Below are 25,920 nucleotides of genomic sequence, written 5' to 3' on the forward strand. Positions count from 1 at the left end.
CAAGATCCAGCCCCACCCACCAGAACACAGACACCACTACCCTCCACAAGGAAGCCTACACAAGCCACTGAACCCACCTCACCCACTGGGGGCAGACACCAAAAAAAAGGGAACTATGAACGTGCAGCCTGTGAAAAGGAGACCCCAAACACAGCAAGTTAAACAAAATGAGAAGACAGAGAAATATGCAGCAGATGAAAGAGCAAGGTAAAAACCCACCAGACCAAACAAATGAAGAGGAAATGGGCAGTCTACCTGAAAAACAATTCAGAGTAATGACAGTAAAGAGGATCCAAAATCTTGGAAATAGAATAGAGAAATTACAAGAAATGTTTAAAAAGGACCTAGAAGAACTAAAGAGCAAACAAACAATGATGAACAATACAATAAATGAAATGAAAAATTCTCTAGAAGGAATCAATAGCAGAATAACTGAGGCAGAAGAACAGATAAGTGACCTAGAAGATAAAATAGTGGAAATAACTACCGCAGAGCAGAATAAAGAAAAAAGAATGAAAACAATTAAGGACAGTCTCAGAGACCTCTGGGACAACATTAAACACATCAACATTCGAATTATAGGGGTCCTAGAGAAGAAGAGAAAAAGAAAGGGTGTGAGAAAATATTTGAAGGAATTATAGTTGAAAACTTCCCTAACATGGGAAAGGACATAGTCAATCAAGTCCAGGAAGCACAGAGAGTCCCATTCAAGATAAATCCAAGGAGAAACACGCCAAGATACATATTAATCAAAGTATCAAAAATTAAATACAAAGAAAAAATATTAAAAGCAGCAAGGGAAAAGCAACAAATAACACACAAGGGAATCCTCATAAGGTTAACAGTTGATCTTTCACCAGAAACTGAAAGCCAGAAGGGAGTGGCAGGACATACTTAAAGTGATGAACGGGAAAAACCTACAACCAAGATTACTCTACTCAGCAAGGACCTCATTCAGATTCAACAGAGAAATTAAACCCTTTACAGACAAGCAAAAACTAAGAGAATTCAGCACCACTAAACCAGCTTTACAACAAATGCTAAAGGAACTTCTCTAGGCAGGAAACAAAAAAGAAAAGGAGCTACAAAAACAAACCCAAAACAATTAAGAAAATGGTAATAGGAACATACATATTGATAATTACCTTAAATGTAAATGGATTAAATGCTCCAACCAAAAGACACAGGCTCACTGAATGGATACAAAAAAAAGACCTGTATATATGCTGTCTACAAGAGACGCACTTCAGACTGAGGGACAATACAGATTGAAAGTGAGGGGATAGAAAAAGATTTTCCATGCAAATGGAAATCAAAAGAAAGCTGGAGTAGCAATCCTCGTATCAGACAAAACATACTTTAAAATAAAGACTATTACAAGAGACAAAGAAGGACACTACATAATGATTAAGGAATCAATCCAAGAAGAAGATATAACAATTGTAAATATTTATGCACCCAACATAGGAGCACCTCAAAACATAAGGCAAATATTAACAGCCATAAGAGGGGAAATTGACAGTAATACAATAAGAGTAGGGGACTTTTATACCCCACTTTCACCAATGGACAGATCATCCAAAATGAAAATAAAAAAGGAAACCCAAGCTTTAAATGACACATTAAACAAGATGGAATTAATTGATATTTATAGGACATTCCATCCAAAAACAACACAATACACTTTTTTCTCAAGTGCTCATGGAACATTCTCCAGGATAGACCATATCTTGGGTCACAAATTAAGCCTTGGTAAATTTAAGAAAATTGAAATTGCATCATGTATCTTTTCCAACCACAATGCTATGAGACTAGGTATCAATTACAGGAAAAAAAGTGTAAAAAATACAAACACAGGGAGGCTAAACAATACACTACTCAATAACGAAGAGATCACTGAGGAAATCAAAGAGGAAATCAAAAAATACCTAGAAACAAATGACAATGAAAATACGATGACCCAAACCCTATAGGATGCAGCAAAAGCTAAGAGGGAAGTCTACAGCAAATACAAGACTATCTCAAGAAACAAGAAACATCTCAAATAAACAACCTAACCTTACACCTAAAGCAATTAGAGAAAAAAGAACAGAAAAACCCAAAGTTAGCAGAAGGAATCATAAAAATCATATCAGAAATAAATGAAAAAGAAATGAAGGAAATAGTAGCAAAGAACAATAAAATTAAAAGCTGGTTCTTTGAGAAGATAAAACTGATAAACCGTTAGCCAGACTCATCACGAAAAAAGGGAGAAGACTCAAATCGAAAGAATTAGAAATGAAAAAGGAGAAGTAACAACTGACACTGCAGAAATACAAATGATCATGAGACATTCCTACAAGCAACTATAGGCCAATAAAATGGACAACATGGAAGAAATGGACAAATTCTTAGAAAAGCACAACCTTCCGAGACTGAACCATGAATAAATAGAAAATATAAACAGACCAATCACAAGCACTGAAATTGAAACTGTGATTAAAAATCTTCCAACAAACAAAAGCCCAAGACCAGATGGCTTCACAGGCGAATTCTATCAAACATTTAGAGAAGAGCTAACACCTATCCTTCTCAAACTCTTCCAAAATGTAGCAGAGGAACACTCCCAAACTCATTCTACAAGGCCACCATCACCCTGATACCAAAACCAAAGATGTCACAAAAAAAGAAAACTACAGGCCAGTATCACTGATGAACATAGATGCAAAAATCCTCAACAAAATACTAGCAAACAGAATCCAACAGCTCATTAAAAGGATCACACACCATGATCAAGTGGGGTTTATCCCAGGAATGCAAGGATTCTTCAATATACACAAATCAATCAATGTGATAAACCATATTAACAAACCGAAGAATAAAAATCATATGATCATCTCAATAGATGCAGAAAAAGCTTCTGACAAAATTCAACACCCATTTCTGATAAAAACTCTCCAGAAAGTAGGCATAGAGGGAAATTTCCTCAACATAATAAAGGCCATATATGAAAAACCCACCACCAACATCGTTCCCAATGGTGAAAAATTGAAACCATTTTCTCTAAGATCAGGAACAAGACAAGGTTGCTCACTCTCACCGCTATTATTCAACATAGTTTTGGAACTTTTAGCCACAGCAATCAGAGAAGAAAAGGAAATAAAAGGAATACAAATTGGAAAAGAAGAAGTAAAACTGTCACTGTTTGCAGATGACATGATATTATACATAGAGAACCCTAAGGATGCTACCAGAAAACCACTAGAGCTAATCAATGAATTTGGTAAAGTAGCGGGATACAAAATTAATGCACAGAAATCTCTTGCATTCCTATACACTAATGATGAAAAATCTGAAAGCGAAATTAAGGAAACACTCCCATTTACCACTGCAACAAAAAGGATAAAATACCTAGGAATAAACTAACCTAAGGAGACAAAAGACCTGTACGCAGAAAACTATGACACTGATGAAAGAAATTAAAGATGATACAAACAGATGGAGAGATATACCAAGTTCTTGGATTGGAAGACTCAATATTGTGAAAATGACTATACTACCCAAAGCAATCTACAGTCAATGTGATCCCTATCAAACTAGCAATGACATTTTTCAGAGAACCAGAAGAAAAAATTTCAATTTATATGGAAACACAAAAGACCCCAAATAGCCAAAGCAACCTTCAGAAAGAAAAACGGAGCTGGAGGAATCAGGCTCCCCTGACTTCAGACTATAGTACAAAGCTACAGTAGTCAAGACAGTACAGTTCTGCAACAAAAAGAGAAATATAGATCAATGGAACAGGATAGAAAGCCCAGAGATAAACGCACGCACATACGGTCACCTTATCTTTGATAAAGGAGGCAAGAATATACAGTGGAAAAAAGACAACCTCTTCAATAAGTGGTGATGGGAACACTGGACAGCTACATGTAAAGGAATGAAATTAGAACACTCCCTAACACCATATACAAAAATAAACTCAAAATGGATTAAAGACCTAAATGTAAGGCCTGACACTATAAAACTCTCAAGAGGTAAAAATAGGCAGAACACTCTATGACATAAATCACAGCAAGATCCTTTTTGACCCACCTCCTAGAGTAAGGGAAATAAAAACAAAAATAAACAAATGGGACCTAATGAAACTTCAAAGCTTTTGCACAGCAAAGGAGACCATAAATAAGACAAAGAGACAACCATCAGAATGGGAGAAAATATTTGCAAACAAAGCAACTGACAAAGGATTAATCTCCAAAATATACAAGCAGCTCATGCAGCTCAATATCAAAAAACAAACATCCCAATCCAAAACTGGGCAGAAGACCTAAACAGACATTTCTCCAAAGCAGATATACAAACAAACAGATGGAGATGTGTTTGTTGATTGCCAACAAACACATGAAAGAATGCTCAACATTACTAATCATTAGAGAAATGCAAATCAAAACTACAATGACGTATCACCTCACAGCAGTCAGAATGGCCATTATCAAAAAATCTACAAACAATGAATGCTGGAGAGGGTGTGGAGAAAAGGGAACACTCTTGCACTGTTGGTAGGAATATAAATTGATAGAGTGACTATGGAGAACAGTATGGAGTTTCCTTAAAAAACCAAAAATAGAACTACTATATGACCCAGCTATCCCACTAATGGGCATATACCCTGAGAAAACCATAATTCAACAATAGTCATGTTGGGACTTCTCTGGCGACACAGTGGTTAAGAATCTGCCTGCCAATGCAGGGGATACAGGTTTGAGGCCTGGTCCAGGAAGATCCCACATGCCATGAAGCAACTAAGCCCGTGCGCACAACTACTGAGCGTGCGCTCTAAAGCCTGTGACCCACAACTACTGAGCCCATGCACCGCAACTACTGAAGCCTGTGTGCCTAGAGCCCGTGCTCTACAACAAAGACAAGCCATTGCAATGAGAAGCCCGTGCACCGCAACAAAGAGTAGCCCCTGCTCTCCGCAACTAGAGAAAACCTGTGTGCAGCAACGACGACCCAACGCAGCCAATAAAAAGAAGAAAAAGAAAAGAAAGAAAGAAAAAAAAAAGAGCCATGTACCACAATGTTCATTGCAGCACTATTTACAATAGCCGGGACATTGAAGCAACCGAAGTGTCCATTGACAGATGAATGGATAAAGAAGATGTGACATATATATACAATGGAATATTACTCAGCCATAAATGAAACAAATTTGAACTAATTGTAGTGAGGTGGATGGGCCTAGAGTCTGTCATACAGAGTGAAATAAATCAGAAAGAGAAAAACAACACATACATATGGAATCTTAAAAAAAAAAAAGGTTCTGATGAACCTAGGGGCAGGACAGGAATAAAGACACAGACGTAGAGAATGCACTTGAGAACACGGGGAGGGGGAAGGGTAAGCTGGGATGAAGTGTGAGAGTAGCATGCACATACATACACTACTAAATGTAAAACAGATAGCTAGTGGGAAGCAGCTGCATAGCACAGGGAGATCAGCTTGGTGTTTTGTGACCACCTAGAGGGGTGAGATAGGGAGGGTGGGAGGGAGACACAAGAGGGAGGTGATGTGGGGATATATGTATACATACAGCTAGTTCAATTTGTTATACAGCAGAAAGTAACACAACATTGTAAAGCAATTGTACTCCAATAAAGATGATACAGAAAAAAAACAAAAAAACTTTAGCCAGGCTAACCAAGAAGAAAAGAGAGAAGAACCAATAAATAAAATAAGAAATGAAAGAGGAGAAATTACAACCAATACCACAGAGATAGAAAAAATAATAAGAGAATATTATAGTTACATGCCAACAAACTGGACCACCTAGAAGAAATGGACAAACTTCTAGAAACATACAGCCTGCCAAGACTGAGTCAAGAAGAAGTGGATAAATTGAACGCATTGATCAGTAGTAGTAAAACTGAATTTATAATTAAAACAACAACAAAATACCTCCCAGCAAACAAAAGTTCAGGACTGGACAGTTCACAGGGAAATTCTACCAAACGTATAAAGAAGAACTTATACCTATACTATTCCCCAAAGTTGAAGAGGACAGAACACTCCCAAATTCATTCTATGAGGCCACCATCCATTATACCATTTGTATCTAATACAGATGTAAAAATTCTCAACAAAATATTAGCAAACCAAATGCAAGAATATATAAAAAGGACTGTGCATCATGATCAAGTTGGATTTATTCCAGGGACACAGGGATTGTTCACCTTTCACGAATCAATCAATGTGACATATCACATTAGCAGAAGGAAGGATAAAATTCACATGATCATCTCAATAGACACAGAAAAAGCATTTGACAAAATTCGACTTCCTTTCATGATAAAAACTCTCATCAAATTTGGTATAGAGGGAACATATCTCAACATAATAAAAGTCAGTTATGACAAACTCACAGCTAACATCATACTCAACAGTGGAAAGCTGAAAGCCTTTCCTGTAAATTCAGGAACAAGACAAGGATGACCACTCTTGCCGCTTCTATTGAACATAGCAATGAAGTCCTAGCCACAACAATCAGAGAAAAAAGAAATAAAAGGCATCTATATATTGGAAGGGAAGAAGTAAAACTGTCACTATTTGCAGATGGCATGATACTTTAAATAGAAAATCCTAACGTTTCCACCAAAAAACTAATAAATGAATTCAGTAAAGTTGTAGGACAGAAGATTAATATACAGAAATCGGTTGCTTTTCTATACTCTAATAATGAACTATCAGAAAGAGAAAGTTAAAATAAAAAAAAACCCAAAACCAAACAAACAAAAAATTCTGTTTAAAATCACATCAAAAAGAATAAACTAGGAACAAACTTAACCAAGGAGGTGAATGACCTACACTCTGAAAACTATGAAACACTGATAAAGGAAACTGAAGATGATACAAAGAAATGGGAAGATATCCCGTGCTCTTGGACTGGAAGAATTAATATTGTTAAACTGGCCATACTACCCAAAGCACTTTACAGATTTAATGAAATCCGTAGCAAAATACCCATGACATTTTTCACAGAACTAGAAGAAATAATCCTAGAATTTATATGGAACCACAAAAGACCCTGAATTGCCAAAGCAATTTTGAGAAAAAAATAACAAAGCTGGAGACATCATCTTCTCAGACTTCAGATTATACTACAAAGCTATAGTAATCAAAATACCATGATACTGGCACAAAAGCAGACACATAGATCAATGGAACAGAATAGAGAACCCAGAAATAAACCCATGCACCTATGATTAATTACTCTATGGCAAAAGAGGCAAGAATATACAATTGAGAAATGACAAGTCTCTTCAATAAGTGTTGCTGAAAAAACTGGAATGCTACATGTAAAAGAATGAGATTAGAACATTTCCTCATACCATATACAAAAATAAACCACAGATGGATCAAATACCTAAATATAAGACCTGGAAACCATAAAACTCCTAGATGAGAACATAGGCAGAACATACTTTGACATAAATTGTAGCAATATTTTTTTGGGTCTGTCTCCTAAGGCAAAAGAAATAAAAGCCAAAATAAACAAATAGGACCTAACTAAACTTAAAAACGTTTGCAAAGCAAGGGAAACCACTGACAAAATGAAAAGACAACCTACTGAATGGGAGAAAATATTTGCAAATGATATGACCAACAAGGGGTAATAGTCAAAATAAATAAATAACACATACAATTCAAAATTAAAAAAACCAACCAAATAAAAAACACAGGCAGAAGATCTAAATAGACATTTTTCCAAAGAAGACATACAAATGGTCAACAGGCACATGAAAATATGCTTGAAATCAGTAATCATCAGAAATGCAAATTAAAACCACAATGAACTATCACCTCACATCTCTCAGAATGGCTACCTACAATCAAAAAGTCTACAAATAATAAATGTTGTTGAGAGTGTGGCAAAAAGGGAATCCTTGTACACTGTTGGTGGGAGTGTAAAATGGTGCAGCCACTATGGAAAACAGTATGGATGTTTCTCAAAAAACTAAAAACAGAACTACCATATGACCCAGCAATTCCACTACTGGGTATATATCCAGAAAAAACAAAACCACTAATTCAAAAATATACATGCACCCCAAGGTTCATAGCAACACTATTTACAAGTATCTAAGTTACAGAAGCAACCCAACTGTCCATCAACAGATGAATGGATAAAGAAGATGTGGTATATATATCTATATACAGTGCAGTACTGGTCAGCCATAAAAAAAGAATGAAATTCTGCCATTAGCAGCAACTTGGATGGGCCTAGAGAATATTGTGCTTAGCGAAATAAGTCTGACAGAAAATACAAATACCGTATGATGTCAGTTATACGTGGAATCTAAAAAATAAAACAAATAGGGCTTCCCTGGTGGCGCAGTGGTTGAGAGTCCGCCTGCCGATGCAGGGGACACGGGTTCATGCCCCGGTCCGGGAAGATCCCACATGCCACAGAGTGGCTGGGCCTGTGAGCCATGGCTGCTGAGCCTGCGCGTCCGGAGCCTGTGCTCCGCAACGGGAGGGGCCACAACAGTGAGAGGCCCGCGTATCGCAAAAAAAACACAAAAAAACAAATAAATGTCTATAGCAAAACAAAAACAGACTCATAGATATAGAAAACAAACTACTAGTCACCAGTGGGGAGACGGAAGTGGGGAGGGTCAAGATAGGGGTATGGGAATAAGATATAAACTACCATGTATAAAATAGATAAGCAACAAGGATATACTATACAGCACAGGGAATTATAGCCACTGTAACTTTTAATGGAGTATAAAATACTGAATCACTACGTTGAACACTGGAAGTTAATATAATATTGTAAATCAACTATAATTAAAAAAAAGAACTGTTATAACATGTGCCATTTTTTGAAAGGTTAAGCAACCTTTATTTCTTTTTGGAAATCACAATTAATCAAAGGATTGGAACCCTTTCCATATTTGTTTCATGAGATTGGAAGACTCCTGCCTTTCTTCTTTTATCTTCTAAGTTTCACACTCTTTATGGGTCTCTGAAAGTTGTAAAAGGTTAAGACTGAATTTTATTCATTGGCCTTTGTATTAAGTGATAAATAATTCAGTATTAACTAATGCTCATTTCTAATTTTCTCTTAATAATCTTGTTCAGCAACGAAAAACACTGAAATGAGAATAAAAAGTCCTATATTTGACCAACAGGCAAGTAATTTAACTTTTTAATCTTCAGTTACCTTATTTGGAAAAACATGTTTGCCATGCTCTATTATGTCAAAACTCAATTCTTAACAGAGCACTAATTCAGGGCTACTTGGACAGACTGAAGGAGAATTTTGAAGAAAATATAAACTTGTCTATAAGCCAAACACCTCCATGGGAAGGTGGGTTGGCCCCTCTGTAGTGGGCAGGTGGGAAGATGAGTGCCTGGAGGTTTAAACACAGATCCTACCCTGCACATGATGTTCATTTGGTACCCAATGTAAATTCATATTCTTTTCCGTTAGAACCTAGGTAAAAACACATTTCAGGCTCTCATCCTTGAATAGATTATTATCCAGCTTATTTCAAAGTTTATCTGGGAGAAATAATACCTAAAAATAATTAGGCATTATTATACTAGGAGACAGTCTAAAGAGTGGATTAGAGCATAGGCTCTGGAAACAGACATCCTGCATTCAAATCATGGCCCCAGCTTTTGCCAGCTCCATGACCTACTATGCAACTCTACCTTTCTGTGTTTTGGCTTCTCATCTGTGAAAAGGAAGTAGCATTAGTTCTGGCTCATAGGATTGTTGTGGGGATTGAGAGAGAAACACAACGTGCTTAGAACAGTGTTTGGCACATAGTAAGCACTAAATAACTGTCAGTCAATAAGTACAACCGCCATGGACATGTTAATAACTGACCTATTTTAGGTACAGAGGTATTCTAACTTCAGTCCATGTAAGACATTTGGTCATCAAAAAGCTATATGACAAGGTCTTAGTACCTTAGGTCTAAGTATAAACTGACTTTTTCTTCAATGGTATGCCCTCAGATTTTTTAAGGATTAATACATTAAAAAATAGGAGATGAAAAAATCTTTCATTTGTTATGAGTATTTAAGATATTATAAAAGTAAAAAGATTTACTTTTGGACACAATTTTGCTTCCAAGAAAAATGTTCCTCTCTTGAAGAACTGGTATGTGTATTTCTATCAGAGAATGAGAATTATACAAAATAGCTTACTGATGTCTGACAGCTTTGACCTACAAAAACAACAGTTTCATATGGTTCAACTAATTCGCATGCCTTCATTTTTGCCTTGGCTCTCAGGAAAATGAGAGCTAAACTTAAAGCTTCATCAAAGTTTAACTATATTAATACTTGTGATCAGCATATTTGCTTTCTTCTCATCAGGCTTCTGATTATTTCAACTTTAAGAATTTGAGGGTAAAACTTAAACATTTTTGGAGGAAAGATGTATATACATAGTGATAATAATATTCTTTATACCCATGAAGGTTGTTAGAAAAATCAAATAATGTACATGAAAGTATTTTGTAACCTAAATTATAAAAATTGTGAACCCACTGACCTTCAAGTCATTGCACAAAGTTTTTTTCCTACAATTTTGTTTCTTCTTAGATTCTTTCTAAACTATTAATCTCAACATCTAAAGTCTTCAAATTCTTCCCAAAAGATTTATGATAAGACTCAAAGCTGGTCGCCATTTAGTTTTTGACCTTCACTCTGGCCCCAGCATAACTCCATACTGAGATTCTTACATCTCTCTGAATCTGTTATCTTCTCACATGTCTGCATGTCTTTGATCACACTATGCCCTTGGTCTGGAATACTTATCCACACCATTCTACCTGAATAAATACTCCTTTTATTTCAAGATTCAGTTGAAGCATACCTCAGTTAAAACGCTTTTCAATCAAAATTATCTCCCACCTAAGCTACCTTAGCTCCCCAATTAGTGTCCTTATCTCGAATTTGTCATTTCTCTAGTTCATCAACATTAGTCTAAATTACAGGTCCCATCACATCACTGAGATGCTGAAAACCACAACTCTCTTCTGACTCCAATGTAAGGCCTAAAATCCTTGACATGGAATTGAAAGCTCTTTATTAGTAGGCCCATGACTATCTTACAAGGTACAAGAGAAAAATTATGATGGAAATGAGGGGAAAAACATTTTGTAAACCTACCATTTTCTTTTAAGGGTACTTGGGATGAAGAATTTCCAGAACTATGCAAAGTCATTCCTGTGGTATAAATTAAATTATTAGACAGTTTAAAAATGGTCAGATACTATATACAGAAGTAATTTCTTCTGATAAATTCATAAAAATCAACAAAACATTAAGACAGCAACAATTTCTTTTATTTACACTCAGAAAAATAACTTGTCTCCCCACAATGGGCTTTTTTTTTCTTTTTTACTACTTTTAATGTCCAAGTTAAGCATATCAACTTGTTTTGCTGAATAAATTTAAACACAAATGAACTGTTTCTGACAATGACATTTTGATGTCATATATGAAATGATGAAACTAAAATGAGTTTTAAAAGTATCTGTTCAAATGTTAAAAGAAAGTTCAATATTCGATAAGAATGAATAATTAATCAAAAACAAATGCAGAAAATAATTTTTTTATGGTTGAACTTTATTTTACTTGTGTTTTTCTATGGAATATTCACTACTCTATATCTGATATGTGATGAATTTTTATGTAGAACAAAGCCTTCCTAATGAAAATAGCTTAGAATCTATAAGAGATCCCATTATATATGAATACACTTCAAAAATTATTTTCTGAAAGATTAAATCAGTGTCTTTTTAGGCTATTTTCAACGCATAGGGTGACCTATAAGATGGAGTCTTGTCTTTCATCTGTTTAAAGTTTTTTTAACCAATTCAATTTAAATTGATGATAGTATAATCTCTGAAAGCTGTGGAAACCTATATTAATAAAGTAATGTGGCCTTCCATAAATATTTATCAATTATAGTGTAATTCTCTTTGACTTCATTTACTCCACATATCCCCAATCCAATTACAGGGTGAGAAAATACTTTTTAACTTTGTATAGTTATGATCACACTTAGTTCCAAGGGAGAGTTAATTAGTGTTATTTAGTAAAACAACCATAGAAAAGGGTATCCTTGTTGACTGCTTGTCTGCCCAGCTGTTTCCTATTCTGAGTAGTCATTCAGACCTCTGTGCTTAAATATCTACTTTTCTAAGAGATTGATTCCCATGCAGTTCGCTTTTAAGATGCACAAAACAACAGGAATCCTTCTGTTTATCTTATAAGGTAGTGTGTATTTATAAACACAAACAACTTCTGTCTGTACTTAAATAGTTCATAGGCCCCAGCTAGCTGGGAGAAATTGAGAAAACTTAAATCAACTAAGAATTTCTACCTAACAACCATAGCACATTGCATAAAACTATCTCTTTCTAGACACAATTCCATTCTGAAAGTAACCTAAATAAACTTTTCTTAAAAAAAAATATAGCATCAGTGGAGTCTACTCTCACAGACTGTAAGGAAAATCCAAAGGAAGGCTATCCAAAGCCATGGCACCAGACTACCTGGGTTCTCTTGGTAAGAATGTCATGGCCTTTAACTGTGACCAAGAGAAAGCTAACAGTCTGTGCCATGAGGTAATCACTTGTTAAATCAATTTTTGATTTGACTTGGTACTTTTTAAGTAGCCCAAAATTTTATATTCACGAAAAGTTTTGGTAATTAGGACATACAACCAAAAATAATTTCCTGGTAATTAACACTGTCTCATTCACTTCATTATGAGCATGAGGTAAGGGAGAAAGAAGGTAAGCTTGTTTATGCTGACCTATAACATATGCTTGACCAGGGTCTTCAAAGGATGAGGAGTCTGATTCCTGTTTCCTCCTTTCAGGACTTCTATTTAAACTTGCAACAGACTTTGAACTAAAGAGGGAAAAGGAAGGTGGGGGGGAAGTGTCAGTGTAAAAAAGTATGATGAAAATAATAAATTGTCAAAACAAAAACAAAAGTAGGAAATGCAGAATTTACAAATATGTAGTTTGGGTTAGTTAAGTATGTTCTTACTTATTAAGTTTTGTGAATCCTGCCAAAGATTCCGTATCAGATCTCGCCATCTGGTGAAACGGTTTTCCTACCAACTCCGCAATGGTTTGTGGTGGGGATTCCATGTTAACAATGACATTTTTCCGATGAGGATAGAGAGAGGCCTGACTCAGATCGTGGTATGATTTACTCATCCCTCGAGGCCTTTCCTCCCAAGAAGCTTTGTCACTCTTCTCTTTTGCACCGTTTTGCAATGGCTGGTAAAGCGACAGCTCTGAGCAGGATAGCCTCTTCAGAATCTCAGCTTGAACTGACAGAGGTCGAACGGCAAGTTTGTTCAGGGTGCTGCTGGCCAGACTACCAGTGCTGATTGCTCGTCCCATATTAAATCCTCTAACGGACTCTGCTTGGAGATTCAGGCTCCTAAATGAAGCTTTCTCTACAAGGAAATAGGATTGCTTTACACGATGAAAACACCATAGAACCTTTTATGAGAAAAGCTATTTTAATAACTAAAAAACAGCATGCAATTTTTAATCATTTTGATTGCCATCAGAAGTAGGTAGCTTTCAAAGAGTGGCAATCGAGGATTTTAAAAAGGAGGTTGTAAGATTCTGGTTTTCATGCCATCTCTCCATCCTTGTAGCTTTCTCACAGCCAGGGCCTGGTCAGCATTGCCTTATTTCATCTAGTGATTTTCCTGTATCTAATAATGTTTGGGTTTCATTCAGGCTTGCTGACCCCAATACAGTTTTCAGTTAGGAAGGAGAATGACATTTGACAGAGAAAATTTTATCGCTAGTAGTGTCTCTGCTAAAATACCAGCAAACCAAGGATGGGGAGAGGGAGAGAGAAAACCTGGATAGGCCAATATAGTGAGATCATGCCTGAAAAGATCTGTGCAGAGGAGAGTTTTGCCCAGAGAAAAAGTTCTTATTATATTTTTAAAAGCTTATGGCAGATTGTGGTGATGTTCGCACAACTCTGTTAACAATGTGGATATACTAAAAATCATTGAATTGTGCACTTTAAGTGGTTAAATTGTATGGTATGTGAATTAGGTCTCAATAAAACTACTACTAAAAACCAAACAAACAGGGCTTCCCTGGTGACGCAGTGGTTGAGAGTCCGCCTGCTGATGCAGGGGACATGGGTTCGTGCCCCGGTCCGGGAAGATCCCACATGCCGCGGAACAGCTAGGCCCGTGAGCCGTGGCCGCTGGGCCTGCGCGTCCAGAGCCTGTGCTCTGCAACGTACCGCAAAACAAACAAACAAAAACAAAAACCCCAAACCCCCAAGCGGAAACAAAAGCCTTTTATGGCCTATGTTCTGTCATTTCATTACTATGCCAATACCACCTCCCCATCTTGTAGACTCTTCCTGATTTAACTGAGGCCCAGGGGCCACAAGAGAACCTCACATTACTTGTCTTTTTTGTTCCTGTTAATTAACATGATTAAGGAGCTGGGGTTCTCTTTATGCTTAAATTCCTTTCACTCCTAAATACATATCCAAAGTATTCTTTTAGGGGTCAAATTTAGAGATACCTTATAACAAGTGATTGGCTATTCTGTTTTGTGAGAACAAATGTCATGTCAGTACTGGAACATTTGAGGCTATAAACGAAAGCACTGCATCACAGAAATTTGGCATCAAACTCCTTTCATGTATATAAAGGACCAGAAGCATAGAATTTCAAATGGTTTGGCTGTTCATGCATTAGTAATCCACATCACAAGGCACCCCAATTGGTCTCCCCATGGAAAGTACCAATACAGCTTGACCACTATGTAAAACAGCTGCGAAAACTTGTTTTTTAAAAAGAGAATGTCAAATGTTGCTGATTTATATCTTAAGATTCTGTTTCATTTATCTTCTAATTCCTAGGAAGACTAATAATCAATATTTCATCTTAGGTGTAAACAGATAGGAAAACAATGCAACTCTTTCATATTCATACATCAGAATGAAGTTTAAATAAACATGTCTCTTGAGGACACAGGGAGGGAAGGGGAAGCTGGGAGAAGTGAGAGAGTAGCATTGACATATATACAGTACCAAATGTAAAATGGATGGCTGGTGGGAAGCTGCTGCATAGCACAGGGAGATCAGTTCAACGCTTTGTGACGACCTAGAGGGGTGGGATAGGGAGGGTGGGAGGGAGGCTCAAGTGGGAGGGGATATGGGGATATATATATACATATAGCTGATTCACTTTCTTGTACAGCAGAAACTAACACAACACTGTAAAGCAATTATACTCCAATAAAGATATTAAAAAAAAAAAAAAAAACCATGTCTCGGGCTTCCCTGGTGGCGCAGTGGTTGGGAGTCCTCCTGCCGATGCAGGGAACACGGGTTCGTGCCCCGGTCCGGGAAGATCCCACGTGCCGCAGAGCGGCTGGGCCCGTGAGCCATGGCCACTGGGCCTGCTCGTCCTGAGCCTGTGCTCCGCACGGGAAGGGCCACAACAGTGAGAGGCCCGCGTACAGAAAAAAAAAAAAAAAAAAAGAAATAAGGAAACTTCCTATATAAATGTAAATGTCCTTACAAAAGGGGAAATTAAAAAAAAAAACAAAAAAAAACCATGTCTCATCACCAGGAAAATTCAACATTCTTTCTCTGAAGTAGAAGTGGACACCAAGTTAAAACATAACAATTAAAAAAAACCCTTTTGTTTTAAAATTCCCAGTATAATCTTTAGCTTCAAATAAGAGTTTTTATGAGAGCAGATAACATTAATTCTATTTTCTTTTACTTTGAGAGCAGACTTTATTCAAAGACGCAAAAACTGAGTCTTAAACAGATTCAACTACTGGGAAATGCCTCTATATCCAAAAGTTTTCTTCATCCTAAAGGAAAATGTAGACCAAACTTTGGCAGGCATAGGGACCACCAGTTCAGCTTAGGTTATATCTGTTTTGTAAACATACCAAGGATTATGCTATTCAAATCCATTCATAGCTCATTCCTGGGTAGAATTTAAAGCATTGCACATATCCATGGGATGGAATAATAAACCACCCACTTATCTACTGTCTTACTGCCCTTCACCTGGAAAGGATTCCAACATGGACCACCAGGATGGGAAAGGACATTAGAATGAACCTACATCCTATTACTAATGTTTCAAATTTGAACTCAAAGTCTTTGTTAGTTCCACACTCAGTCTGCAATCCACACTGTGCTACTATTCAGTCTCTTGTACTTGTTTTGTATTTCCTTATATCATCAACTAAATTGTATGCTCTTTTGAGGAGAAAGGCTTCATTTATTTTTGTAACCCACAGCACCTAGCATGTAGCAAGTGCTCAGTAAATGATTATTAATCTTAATTCCATGCAAATTAGTTCTTTGGAAACTTATCAAATAGAAAGACTACTGGATTAGGAATTAAGAGATCACGTTCTAGTCTCCTTTGACTTCTAACTATGAGGTTAAGTGAGACACTCTTTTCTCTGAACCTGTTTCCTCATCAGTAAAATTTTGGACTTAATGGCCTCTAAGGTTCTTTCTATCACCCATATCCTATGACTCTAAAGAAGCAACATACACTTGTGACCCCATCAACCTCCAATAGATAACACCGGTTATTTTCACTTGTCTAGTACAGACAGTTAAGTAGGCAGGTAGTTACTTCTAAGCTGCTTCCAAGCAGAAAATAATTCCTTTCGAGGCTTAACAAAATCAGGGAACAGATGTAGATAATACCATCGTAAAGTCCTTTTACATATGAATTTAAGGATACATAGTTGTGTTCTTAGGGGGAAAACTGAGATATGTAGAACATTCCCACTTCATGGGTGAAGAAAATGAGACCTCAAAACGTCAGTTCCTTTCCTAAGGTTATCCTACTACTACTATAACTAGTGGTAGTCGTGGTAAAACAATGTTGATGATAAGAAGGATAATGAATATTTATTCAACACTTATTTTGTGCCGGCACTTTTACATGTATGAATTCATTTCGTCTTCACAATAACCTTATGATGTTGGTATTATCATTATGATAATCATTTTACCAGATGGGAAACTAAGGCAGAGAGTTTGAGTCGCCTGCCCACGGTTTCAGAGCTTGCAAGTAAGAGAGCGTGGTTTGAACACTGGCAGTCTTGCCCCACAGTTCATGTTCTTAACTACCACAATATATCATTGAAATGTTGAGGGTGGAAAGTTGGTTCATAGTTTTGTCTTCTGACTCTTCACTATAGCACCCTATACCACATCTATAATAATGTAACCTTCAATTTTTCAATTCTGACTTGAATAGAATATTAATCTAAGTAGGCATATCAATGGCTCTCATAAGTTTATTTCACTATACTTCTAAAAAAAAATTTATTTATTTTATTTACTTATTTTTGACTGCGCTGGGTCTTTGTTGCTGCGTGCAGGCTTCCTCTAGTTGCAGCGAGCGGGGGCTACTCTTCCTTGTGGTGCGCAGGCTTCTCCTTGCAGTGGCTTCTCTCTCTCTTTTTTTTTTTTTTAACATCTTCATTGGAGTATAATTGCTTTACAATGGTATGTTAGTTTCTGCTTTATAACAAAGTGAATCAGTTATACCTATACATATATCCCCATCTCTCTTCCCTCTTGCGTCTCCCTCCCTCCCACCCCTCTAGGTGGTCACAAAGCACCGAGCTGATCTCCCTGTGCTATGCAAGCTGATCTCCCTGTGCTATGCGGCTGCTTCCCACTAGCTATCTATTTTACATTTGGTAGTGTATATATGTCCATGCCACTCTCTCACTTTGTCCCAGCTTACCCTTTCCCCTCCCCGTATCCTCAAGTCCATTCTCTAGTAGGTCTGCGTCTTTATTCCCATCTTGCCCCTAGGTTCTTCATGACCATTTTTTTGTTTTGTTTTTTAGATTCCATATATATGTGTTAGCATACGGTATTTGTTTTTCTCTTTCTGACTTACTTCATTCTGTATATTTCACTATACTTTGAAAATATATAAGAGCATACAAATTTTTTTAGCAGAGCAAAGCAGGGAAAGAAAAGGAATAATGAGATTACGGCAACAGTTATCATATTGTAGCATGCATAAAATCACTACTGAGGAAAGCCTGTTAAAATGCAGATTCCAGGGACCCAATGCCCAAAGACTGTGATTCACTAAGTGTCACATAGGTTTCTGGAATCTTCAGTTTTAATCAGTATACAGCCCCTACCATCTTGATTCTGAAAGGCTGAGAAACATTTATTCATAGGTTGCCATCACCCCAGTCTGATCCTACATGGAAAGTTTCGGATAAAGAATTCATAGGGCTCTGCTGCACAAAGTCATCAGTGCCATTACATTTAATTTTTTAATCAAATTCTTGATTAAAAAAGTGTTTCACTGAAGTCTATAAGAATTTAATATGCAGAACTAGACTTTCTATAACTTTAATCTCTACATGTGGTCTTGCAGAGTAAGCTTTAAATATTTCAGTTCTGATTGAGATTTTCTTCAGAGCTAAATTGGTTTCTTCTGTTGGTTCCTTTTCAAAAGGAACTGAAACCGCTCTCCTGAGCACTTATATTGGTACTATGGTTACTCACGTCAGTCTCAGAACAGGGACGTGACCAAGTAAAACTGAAATCTGTCACCCCCAAAACCGTTATGGTACATGACTTCCCCATTCTGGGTGCAGAGTCCACCACCTTGTTTCCCATGTTCTTTCCCTTATCTGGAAAGCCCTTCCATTTATCGTCAACCTACTTAATTATTTTTGTCCTGAAAATTCCAATTCAAGTGCCACCACTCACATACTCTATCCTCTGATCTCCTTTTCCTCCTGTAGTGTATATCAGAGACTGTACAATAGAACCTGTTATTGAAACCTTGACCCTCTATTGTGTATTACTGTTTCATGTTTGTTGGTCTTATCTCCCAGTGCATAAGTTTACTACGGGTAGAGAATGTGTCTGAAACTTTTACAATATTTACATCAGCTAGCCTAACAATCAGCACAAAATAGTCCAATAGGTACTCCCTGACTGATGAGGGGTGCTGTTTTCAGAATAAACATGAAGTTGACATCTCAGCTTCATTTATGACACCTTTATGAACTTGACTTAGTCATTTAACATCTACATACCTTGTCATTTTCATCCTAAAAGTGGAAGTTCTTTTAAAGTTTGTGGCAAAAATCATGCATCTACCCTGGAGTCATCTGACACAGTTTGCTTCTCCTTACCGATATCCTGGGCATCTTGGTTGCTCTGTCTTGCTCTCATTTGCAGCTGGAACTTATGCTGGGAAGAGCAGAGGTGCAGCAGGTACTGGCATATCTTACTGTTGTCTGTCTGGAAGGCATGTTTTATTCCATCTGATGTATTCTGCAATGTGATTTTCTTTTTCTACAATATTAATATTAATATTAATCAAGGGTATTTAAAATTAGGATATTTTCCTATCACTTCATTGCATGACCAAATTTTAGAAACAATGAGTAAGTACAGATATTATTTTTACTTCACATTATTAGGCATGAATACTCATTGACCTATATCTAATATAAATATAGAAAAATATAACTCTGTATTATTAGAAATTTAGGAAATAAATGAAATTAATATTATTTGCCACTTTTAGAAACTGTAGCCTAAATCAGATTGTATAGACTGTATACCAGCCACCAGCAAGGGAAACAGTTTCCTTTAAAGATTACTGATATTTTGAGTTTACTGCAATGTTTACAAACACCAAAACTATTTGAAAAAGAAATTACAAGAAATATATGTTCTACAGTCTTAGATTAAAAAAAATGAAGTTCAACAAAAACTGATATTACTATGCAGTAATAAGCACTGTGATTCAGTCAAGAAAAATCTTGGTGGCATGAAGGCTGGGATGGAAGATGTGGGAAGTTAAGGAAAATGTTGGAATGCAGAAACACCGGATAACATAACTGCTGGGCTGAGAGATGAAACACATCAATATTTAGAGACAGTGATTCTTGCCAAATTCTGGGAAAGGAAAAGAATCATTAATCAGTTTTATCTCCCTGCTTCTTAAAAATGAATGTTTCATATGTAAGAGGACACCCTGAAATATTGCGACCTATGTGGTAAGGCTTGCAGTGAGCCATATGCCTTAAAAGACTAGAATTCAACATGTCAGGGATCTAAGACTAATGTCTCTGGAGAATTGCTCAAGTCCAGCTAGATTCTACTGTAGCTCTTGGCTTCTCTACTGTACAAATTATTTCCTCTATATCATGTCCCTTGTCTTGCTGTCAAATGCAGAAATAGGCTCAGACAAGTCAAATTTCGTAGACTCACAAAAGATATGATAACAGAGTATTACTCAAACTTCAATCATGCAGGTGCCATCTTCATAAGTCCTGGTCTTAAAAACAAAATAAGACTATTAAATTCTTGCTAGATGTTGTTACCAATGAAATCTCGGGGACCCTGTTCTCTCTTTCTTTAGTAAAGGAAATCAGCAAGTATTAGAGAGGAGTTAAAGCAATAGTAGCACCAAACTAGTATCCTGACTACCAGTAGCATTCCTAGTAACTCTTCAAATAGTTGGGGAATTTTTCTCCTAACAAACAGTGCATTTAACCACTATCAAGTAATTCCCAAGGATGTTGAATTCCATAGTCGTAAAGCTGTACAGGTTTGAAACAAATCATAAGGATAATTGATCCTAAGTGTTAACTGATGGACTGGACAAGAAATGTGCCTAAGGAAATTCAGTTGTAAGAGATGAGACGGGCGAAGGGTAACTTATCCATCTCCCCAGAGGCCAGTGGAAGAAAAAATGAGAGTTTAAAAAAGAGAACTCTGTGTTAGAGAAAGAACTACAGGATAAACAAGTTCTGTTAAAGATGGGAATAGTTTGCAGGGAAATGTGAGCTATTCTTTATTACTGGAGATCTTTAAAAATGAGCTAATCACAGCTAGTTCTATTTTTATTGCAGGGCTGATGTGATAGCTGGTAAATGACGGCTGAATGCTGGATGATTATTTGATTTGCTGCCCTTTTAAAACTGGTCCAAATTAGATTTGTATTTAATTCATCAAGGTTTCCTCTAGGCACTTGCTCTGCCAGCATTTTCATTGGGGAAGGTAAGTTAAACCTAGGTAATTTCCTGATCTTGACAATCTTCGGAAGATGAGGATGGTCTGCGATTTCCTGAGAGAATACATTTATTATGTGGTAATCTTAGTGGTATCTCTGGGTTTCACGGGAAACCAACCAACTAACCCTCAGGTCTAGAAATGATTCCAGAGGTCTCTAGGTTGAAGATTATCCACAGTCAGTTGGGACTTTGATATTATAACCTTATAAATTTTGTTTGTTCTGGTGAAACCATATTTCAGCCCAAATATAAACTAAAGATGTCAGTAGTCCCTGAATACCATTAGGAAAACAAATACCTGAACAGATTTTTGATTTACCTCTGGGGTTTGACAATCACACTTCAATGTTCAGATTTTCCACCTACTTCCAAAATCAAAATATGCCTTTATAGTTCATTATCTTTCATAAACATGATTTTCTAAAAATTGCTTTCCTAACTTTATCTCCAGAGACTACACACTAAAACTTAAAACTGTAGAAAGTCCTGAGGCTAGTTCATAAAAGTCAGTAAATCTCTGGACCACTGAGATTCAAATACAGTTCTGTGAGGGACCTATTACTAAACTAGACAAAGTTCACTGGGGTTAAGATAATTATCAGTCTTAAATACATTAGCGGGTTTTCTCCATGTGAGAAGTATTAGTACCCTAGAATAAGTTCTGAATTAACAGAGAAGTCAACTTGGTTGTAATTTAACTAAAGTTAATTGAGCATATAACCAGCTAAGAATTCTTTTAAAAATCACCTTCTGAGAAAACCAAAACCAAAATCTCAATAATACTTCCCACAACTAAGAAAGAAGAGTTAAATAGTAGTAAGACATATATAAGCCCTACTAAATGCCAGGGTTTAAAGTTTGCTTAAGAAAAGTCAATTAATACGTTACATTTGAAATCGACAACACCAATTTAAATGTAGAATCAAGAGAGGTTAAAATGGACATACGGAAAAAGAAATTTTCTTGGTTTCCCTCCATGGAAAGCGAAGGACCAATGTGCGAACTCCATTGTGAACCTCAAACACAAGGACACCTTTAGAACAGACTCCAAGCAGTATTCCCGTTTGTGACTTTTTCTCAGGGTGCACCCGGTGAAAATGAACTCCATATTCTGTCAGTCTTTGGCAGACCTGTTGGAACAATACCATAACATAAAAATGCACCTTGGAAAAGGTGACTTAAAGATACAGAAGTTGTACCAATATCGTTTAATATGGAAAGGACAGTCTCTTAAACAAATGTTGCTGAACAACCGGATATTCATATGCCAAGAAAATAAATCTTGACCCTTACTTTAACCAATATATGAAAATTATCCCCAAAACGATAACAGACTTAAATACAGGAGCTAAAACTAGGAAGTTTAGAAAATATTTGACTGTGGGTTAGACAAAGATATCTTAGATGGGACATAAAAAGCAGGAACCACAGAAGGAAAAATTGGTAAACTGAAGCTTCATTAACATCAGAAACTTCTGCACTTCAAATGACAGGAAAAACAAAGGCAAGTCACAGACTCGGAGATAAGGAATCGTATCTAGAATACATAAAGAATACGTACTTCTCAGATACAAAATAACCAGATACAAAAACGGGCAAAAGATTTTATTACACACATCAACAAAGAAGACATACGAACAACAAATAAACATATGAAAAGATGCTCAAAATAACAGTAATTAGGGAAATACAAATTAAAACTACAATCATAAACCACTGCTTACCTTATTTCAATAGCTAAAATGTAAAAAAAAGAAAACAAAACTAAACATACCAAGTGTTGTTAAGGGTGTAGAGCAACTGGAAATCCCATACATTACTGGTAGTACTGTAAAACTGTACAACCACTTGAGAACAATTTGGCAGTTCTGCAGAAGTAACACATGCACTTACCATAGATCCCAGCAAACCTAATGGTAGGTATTTACTCAAGAAAAAGAAAAATCATATGTTCATGCAAAAATGTGTATTTGAGTGTTTAAAGCAGCTTTATATCCATCAACTAAAGAAAAAAAAAACAAATTGTTGCATATCTGTACAACAGAAAACTATTCAGCCATAATAAACAAACTACTATACACACCACACATAGGTGAATCTCAAAAGTATTATTCTAAGTGAAAAGAACCAGACACAGAAGACTATGCAATATATGATTCTTTAAATGAAATTCTGGAAAAGAAAAAAATTATAGTGATAGAAAGCAGATCAATATTTGCCAGAGGTTAGGAATAGGGGGGAAGGGACTAAATGGAAAGGGACATGAGGGAAATTTTTGGTGTTGGAAGTGTGTTATATTTTTGGCAAACTTTTTATTTAAAGGGCTAGATAGGAAACATTTTCGGCTTTGTGGGTCACATGATCTCTGTTGTAACTACTTAACCCTGCTGTTGTAGTGTGAAAGCAGATGCAGACAATAGGGAAACAAATGAGCATGGCCGAGTTCCAATAAAAGTTTACTTATAAAATAGACAGACCACAGTTTGCTAACCCTTGTTCTTTATCATGATTGTGGAAATGGTTGCTCAACTGTATATATATTTTCAAAACTCGCTGAATTGAACATTTAACAGTGGTCAATTTTATTGTATGTAAATTATACCTCAATAAAGCAGATTTACAAAAAGATATAAAAGTTTTTCAGAGGCAATATGATATATAGCAGAAGAATAACCTTGGAAGGGTATATTAATGAGATTTTAAAAAAAATTCTTAGGTTAGAAGAAAGATGCTCAAGCTGAAGAGAAAAGGAGTAACAGGATACATTATTAGAAGAAGGGCAGCCTACTATGCATTAAGCACACTACTTATATGGGGAAAACTGAAGCTCAGAGAGGTTAAAGTACATTGTCCAAGTTTACCCAGCTGGTTGAAACAAGAATTCAAATGCAAGACTGTCTGAAAATCCCCATGAAAATTCTTTCTGCTGTGTTAATCTGTCTTCTACCTTTATTAATAAAAATATAACTTGGTATTTACTTCCTACAAGTATAAACATGTAATAACCGAGGAAAAATATAAGTACATAAGGTAATGTCTTTAAAAGTAGAGTCAACTTAAAACAAACCACCCTGCCTTTCTTACCATGAATCCTAGATTAAAGGTGGTATAAGTCTGTGAATGAAACCCCTTTATAGATATTTGTAGGGCAGGGAAACTTGGCTCCCTTCCCTTATTATGGAGCAGCAAATTTAAGGCATGCTGTTACATGCTGGGGAGCTACAAGAGGAAAATATTCTTTTCTTTTTTTGTCGGCCATGCCACAGGGCATATGGGATCTAGCTCCCCAACCGGAATCGAACCTGCATGCCCTGCAGTGGAAGCAGGGAGTCTTAACCACTGGACCACTGGGGAAGTCCCCCCAAGAGGAGAATATTCTGAATTTTCTCTTCTCAATAGAATATTATCATATATTTGCTGTTCACACTGGAAGTTTGCATAGTACTGTCTTTTCTAATCATAAATGCACTGTTATTCATCTGAGGTCTTATAGGAACATGGTGGCAGAACTGAAACTATAAATCAATTTTTCTAACCCCCTTCCCCCGTGTGAATTAGTTGGCATTAATGGAAAGACGATTTTTAGAAGATATAATTGAATCTTAAGCTTTTTAAGAAAAAACAAAGCAAAACAACTCTAGAATTAGTTTCAACTTGCCTTTCTTATCCAGACAGTCACAAAATCCAATTGTTTCTTCTTTATAATATATCTTGATTTTGAGAGTATGAAATAGGATAAAAGCATATAATCCATAGCCAGATAGATACGGGTTCAAATCATAGTTTTGCTCCACATATCAGCCACTGACTTTGGGAACATTACATTTCCTCTCTGAGCCTCAGTTCCCTCTTTTACAAAATGAGAATTAAAATACCATGGTTTTAGCCAGGAATAAATGAGCTGAGATAAAGCATATAGCAACAGTTATTGGCACCTGAGCTTTTAGATGTATGTCTTCCAACACTTCTTCCTTACTTTGAAAAAGATACAAAGTTTATCATTTGTAATCTTGCATGCTTACCTTTAAAAATTCTAACTCTGTCTCTTTTTCAGTAGCTCCCACATAGGTATTATGCAATTTCGGTAACTCTTCTTTAATATAGGATAAATCAAGTTTCTCCATCACTCTGGGAGGTAAATAATGCTCCAGTCTAAAATAAGACACACCGTGAACCTAAAAGGAGAGTGTTTGTGTAAGAAATTCTGTTTGCCCTCTTCCTCTTATCTTAAAGCTCTTGCCTCAACAAGAGATAAGGTACTCCTATTTATACTTCTCTCTGAGGAATGAGTTTTAGAGAAAGTGCATCTGTCTTTCTCTTTATTCAGTGAAGTAGAATGACTGAACTTATCAGCAAGCTTGAGGAGAGACTGACAATCAAAGGCCAAATGTCACTACAGTGAAGGATTAATGTTGTGAAGGATGCCACTTGAGTGGCACAATCTCTTCTTGCTCCCTGCTTCCTCTTAGGTCCACTTGTATTCAGGTGCATTTGGCCTTGAACATGTGCTCTCCATACAGTGAGCTCTGCTGGGTTCTCAGCCTATCACTGCATGGATCCATGTGGAAGATGGAAGACCCCTTTGATCCAGATTTGGCTGGTAACCCTTATGTCTAGTATCTGTTAGTTAGAAATAGGGAGAAGGAAAGGTAAGTGCTAGATATCCCAAAACTCTGAAACAGGATAATTTTAAACAGAAAAAAAAAAGAAAGGAAGGAAGGAAGGGAGGGAGGGAGGAAGGGGGGGGGAGGGAGAGAGAGAAAGAGAGAGAGGGAGAGAGAGAGAGAGAGAGAGAGAG

The 25,920-nt window shown here is 36.5% G+C and overlaps 1 protein-coding gene across 14 annotated transcripts in view; it reads right to left on the minus strand.

Annotated features, from left to right (window-relative positions):
- Positions 1–25,920, minus strand: part of PTPN13 (protein tyrosine phosphatase non-receptor type 13) — a 235,368-nt gene that overhangs the window by 64,889 nt on the left and 144,559 nt on the right. For 12 of the 14 annotated variants that reach the window (XR_003430610.1, XM_027095877.1, XM_027095881.1 and 9 more), the window contains 6 exons: positions 25,145–25,297; positions 22,070–22,252; positions 19,230–19,392; positions 13,063–13,480; positions 12,824–12,921; positions 11,170–11,226 (listed from right to left, as the gene is read on the minus strand). Coding sequence is in view for 13 of the 14 variants with exons in the window: in XM_027095877.1 (XP_026951678.1) it covers positions 11,170–11,226; positions 12,824–12,921; positions 13,063–13,480; positions 19,230–19,392; positions 22,070–22,252; positions 25,145–25,297 (1,072 nt within the window). In the remaining variant the exon portion in view is untranslated. The remainder of the gene's footprint in view (positions 1–11,169; positions 11,227–12,823; positions 12,922–13,062; positions 13,481–19,229; positions 19,393–22,069; positions 22,253–25,144; positions 25,298–25,920) is intronic. The other 2 variants (XM_027095883.1, XM_027095882.1) reach the window with 1 other exon arrangement.

The sequence above is a fragment of the Aethalodelphis obliquidens genome, unplaced genomic scaffold (genome assembly GCF_003676395.1).
Source record: "Aethalodelphis obliquidens isolate GAN/ISIS:26980383/991018 unplaced genomic scaffold, ASM367639v1 scaffold95, whole genome shotgun sequence".
Lineage (NCBI taxonomy): Eukaryota > Metazoa > Chordata > Mammalia > Artiodactyla > Delphinidae > Aethalodelphis > Aethalodelphis obliquidens.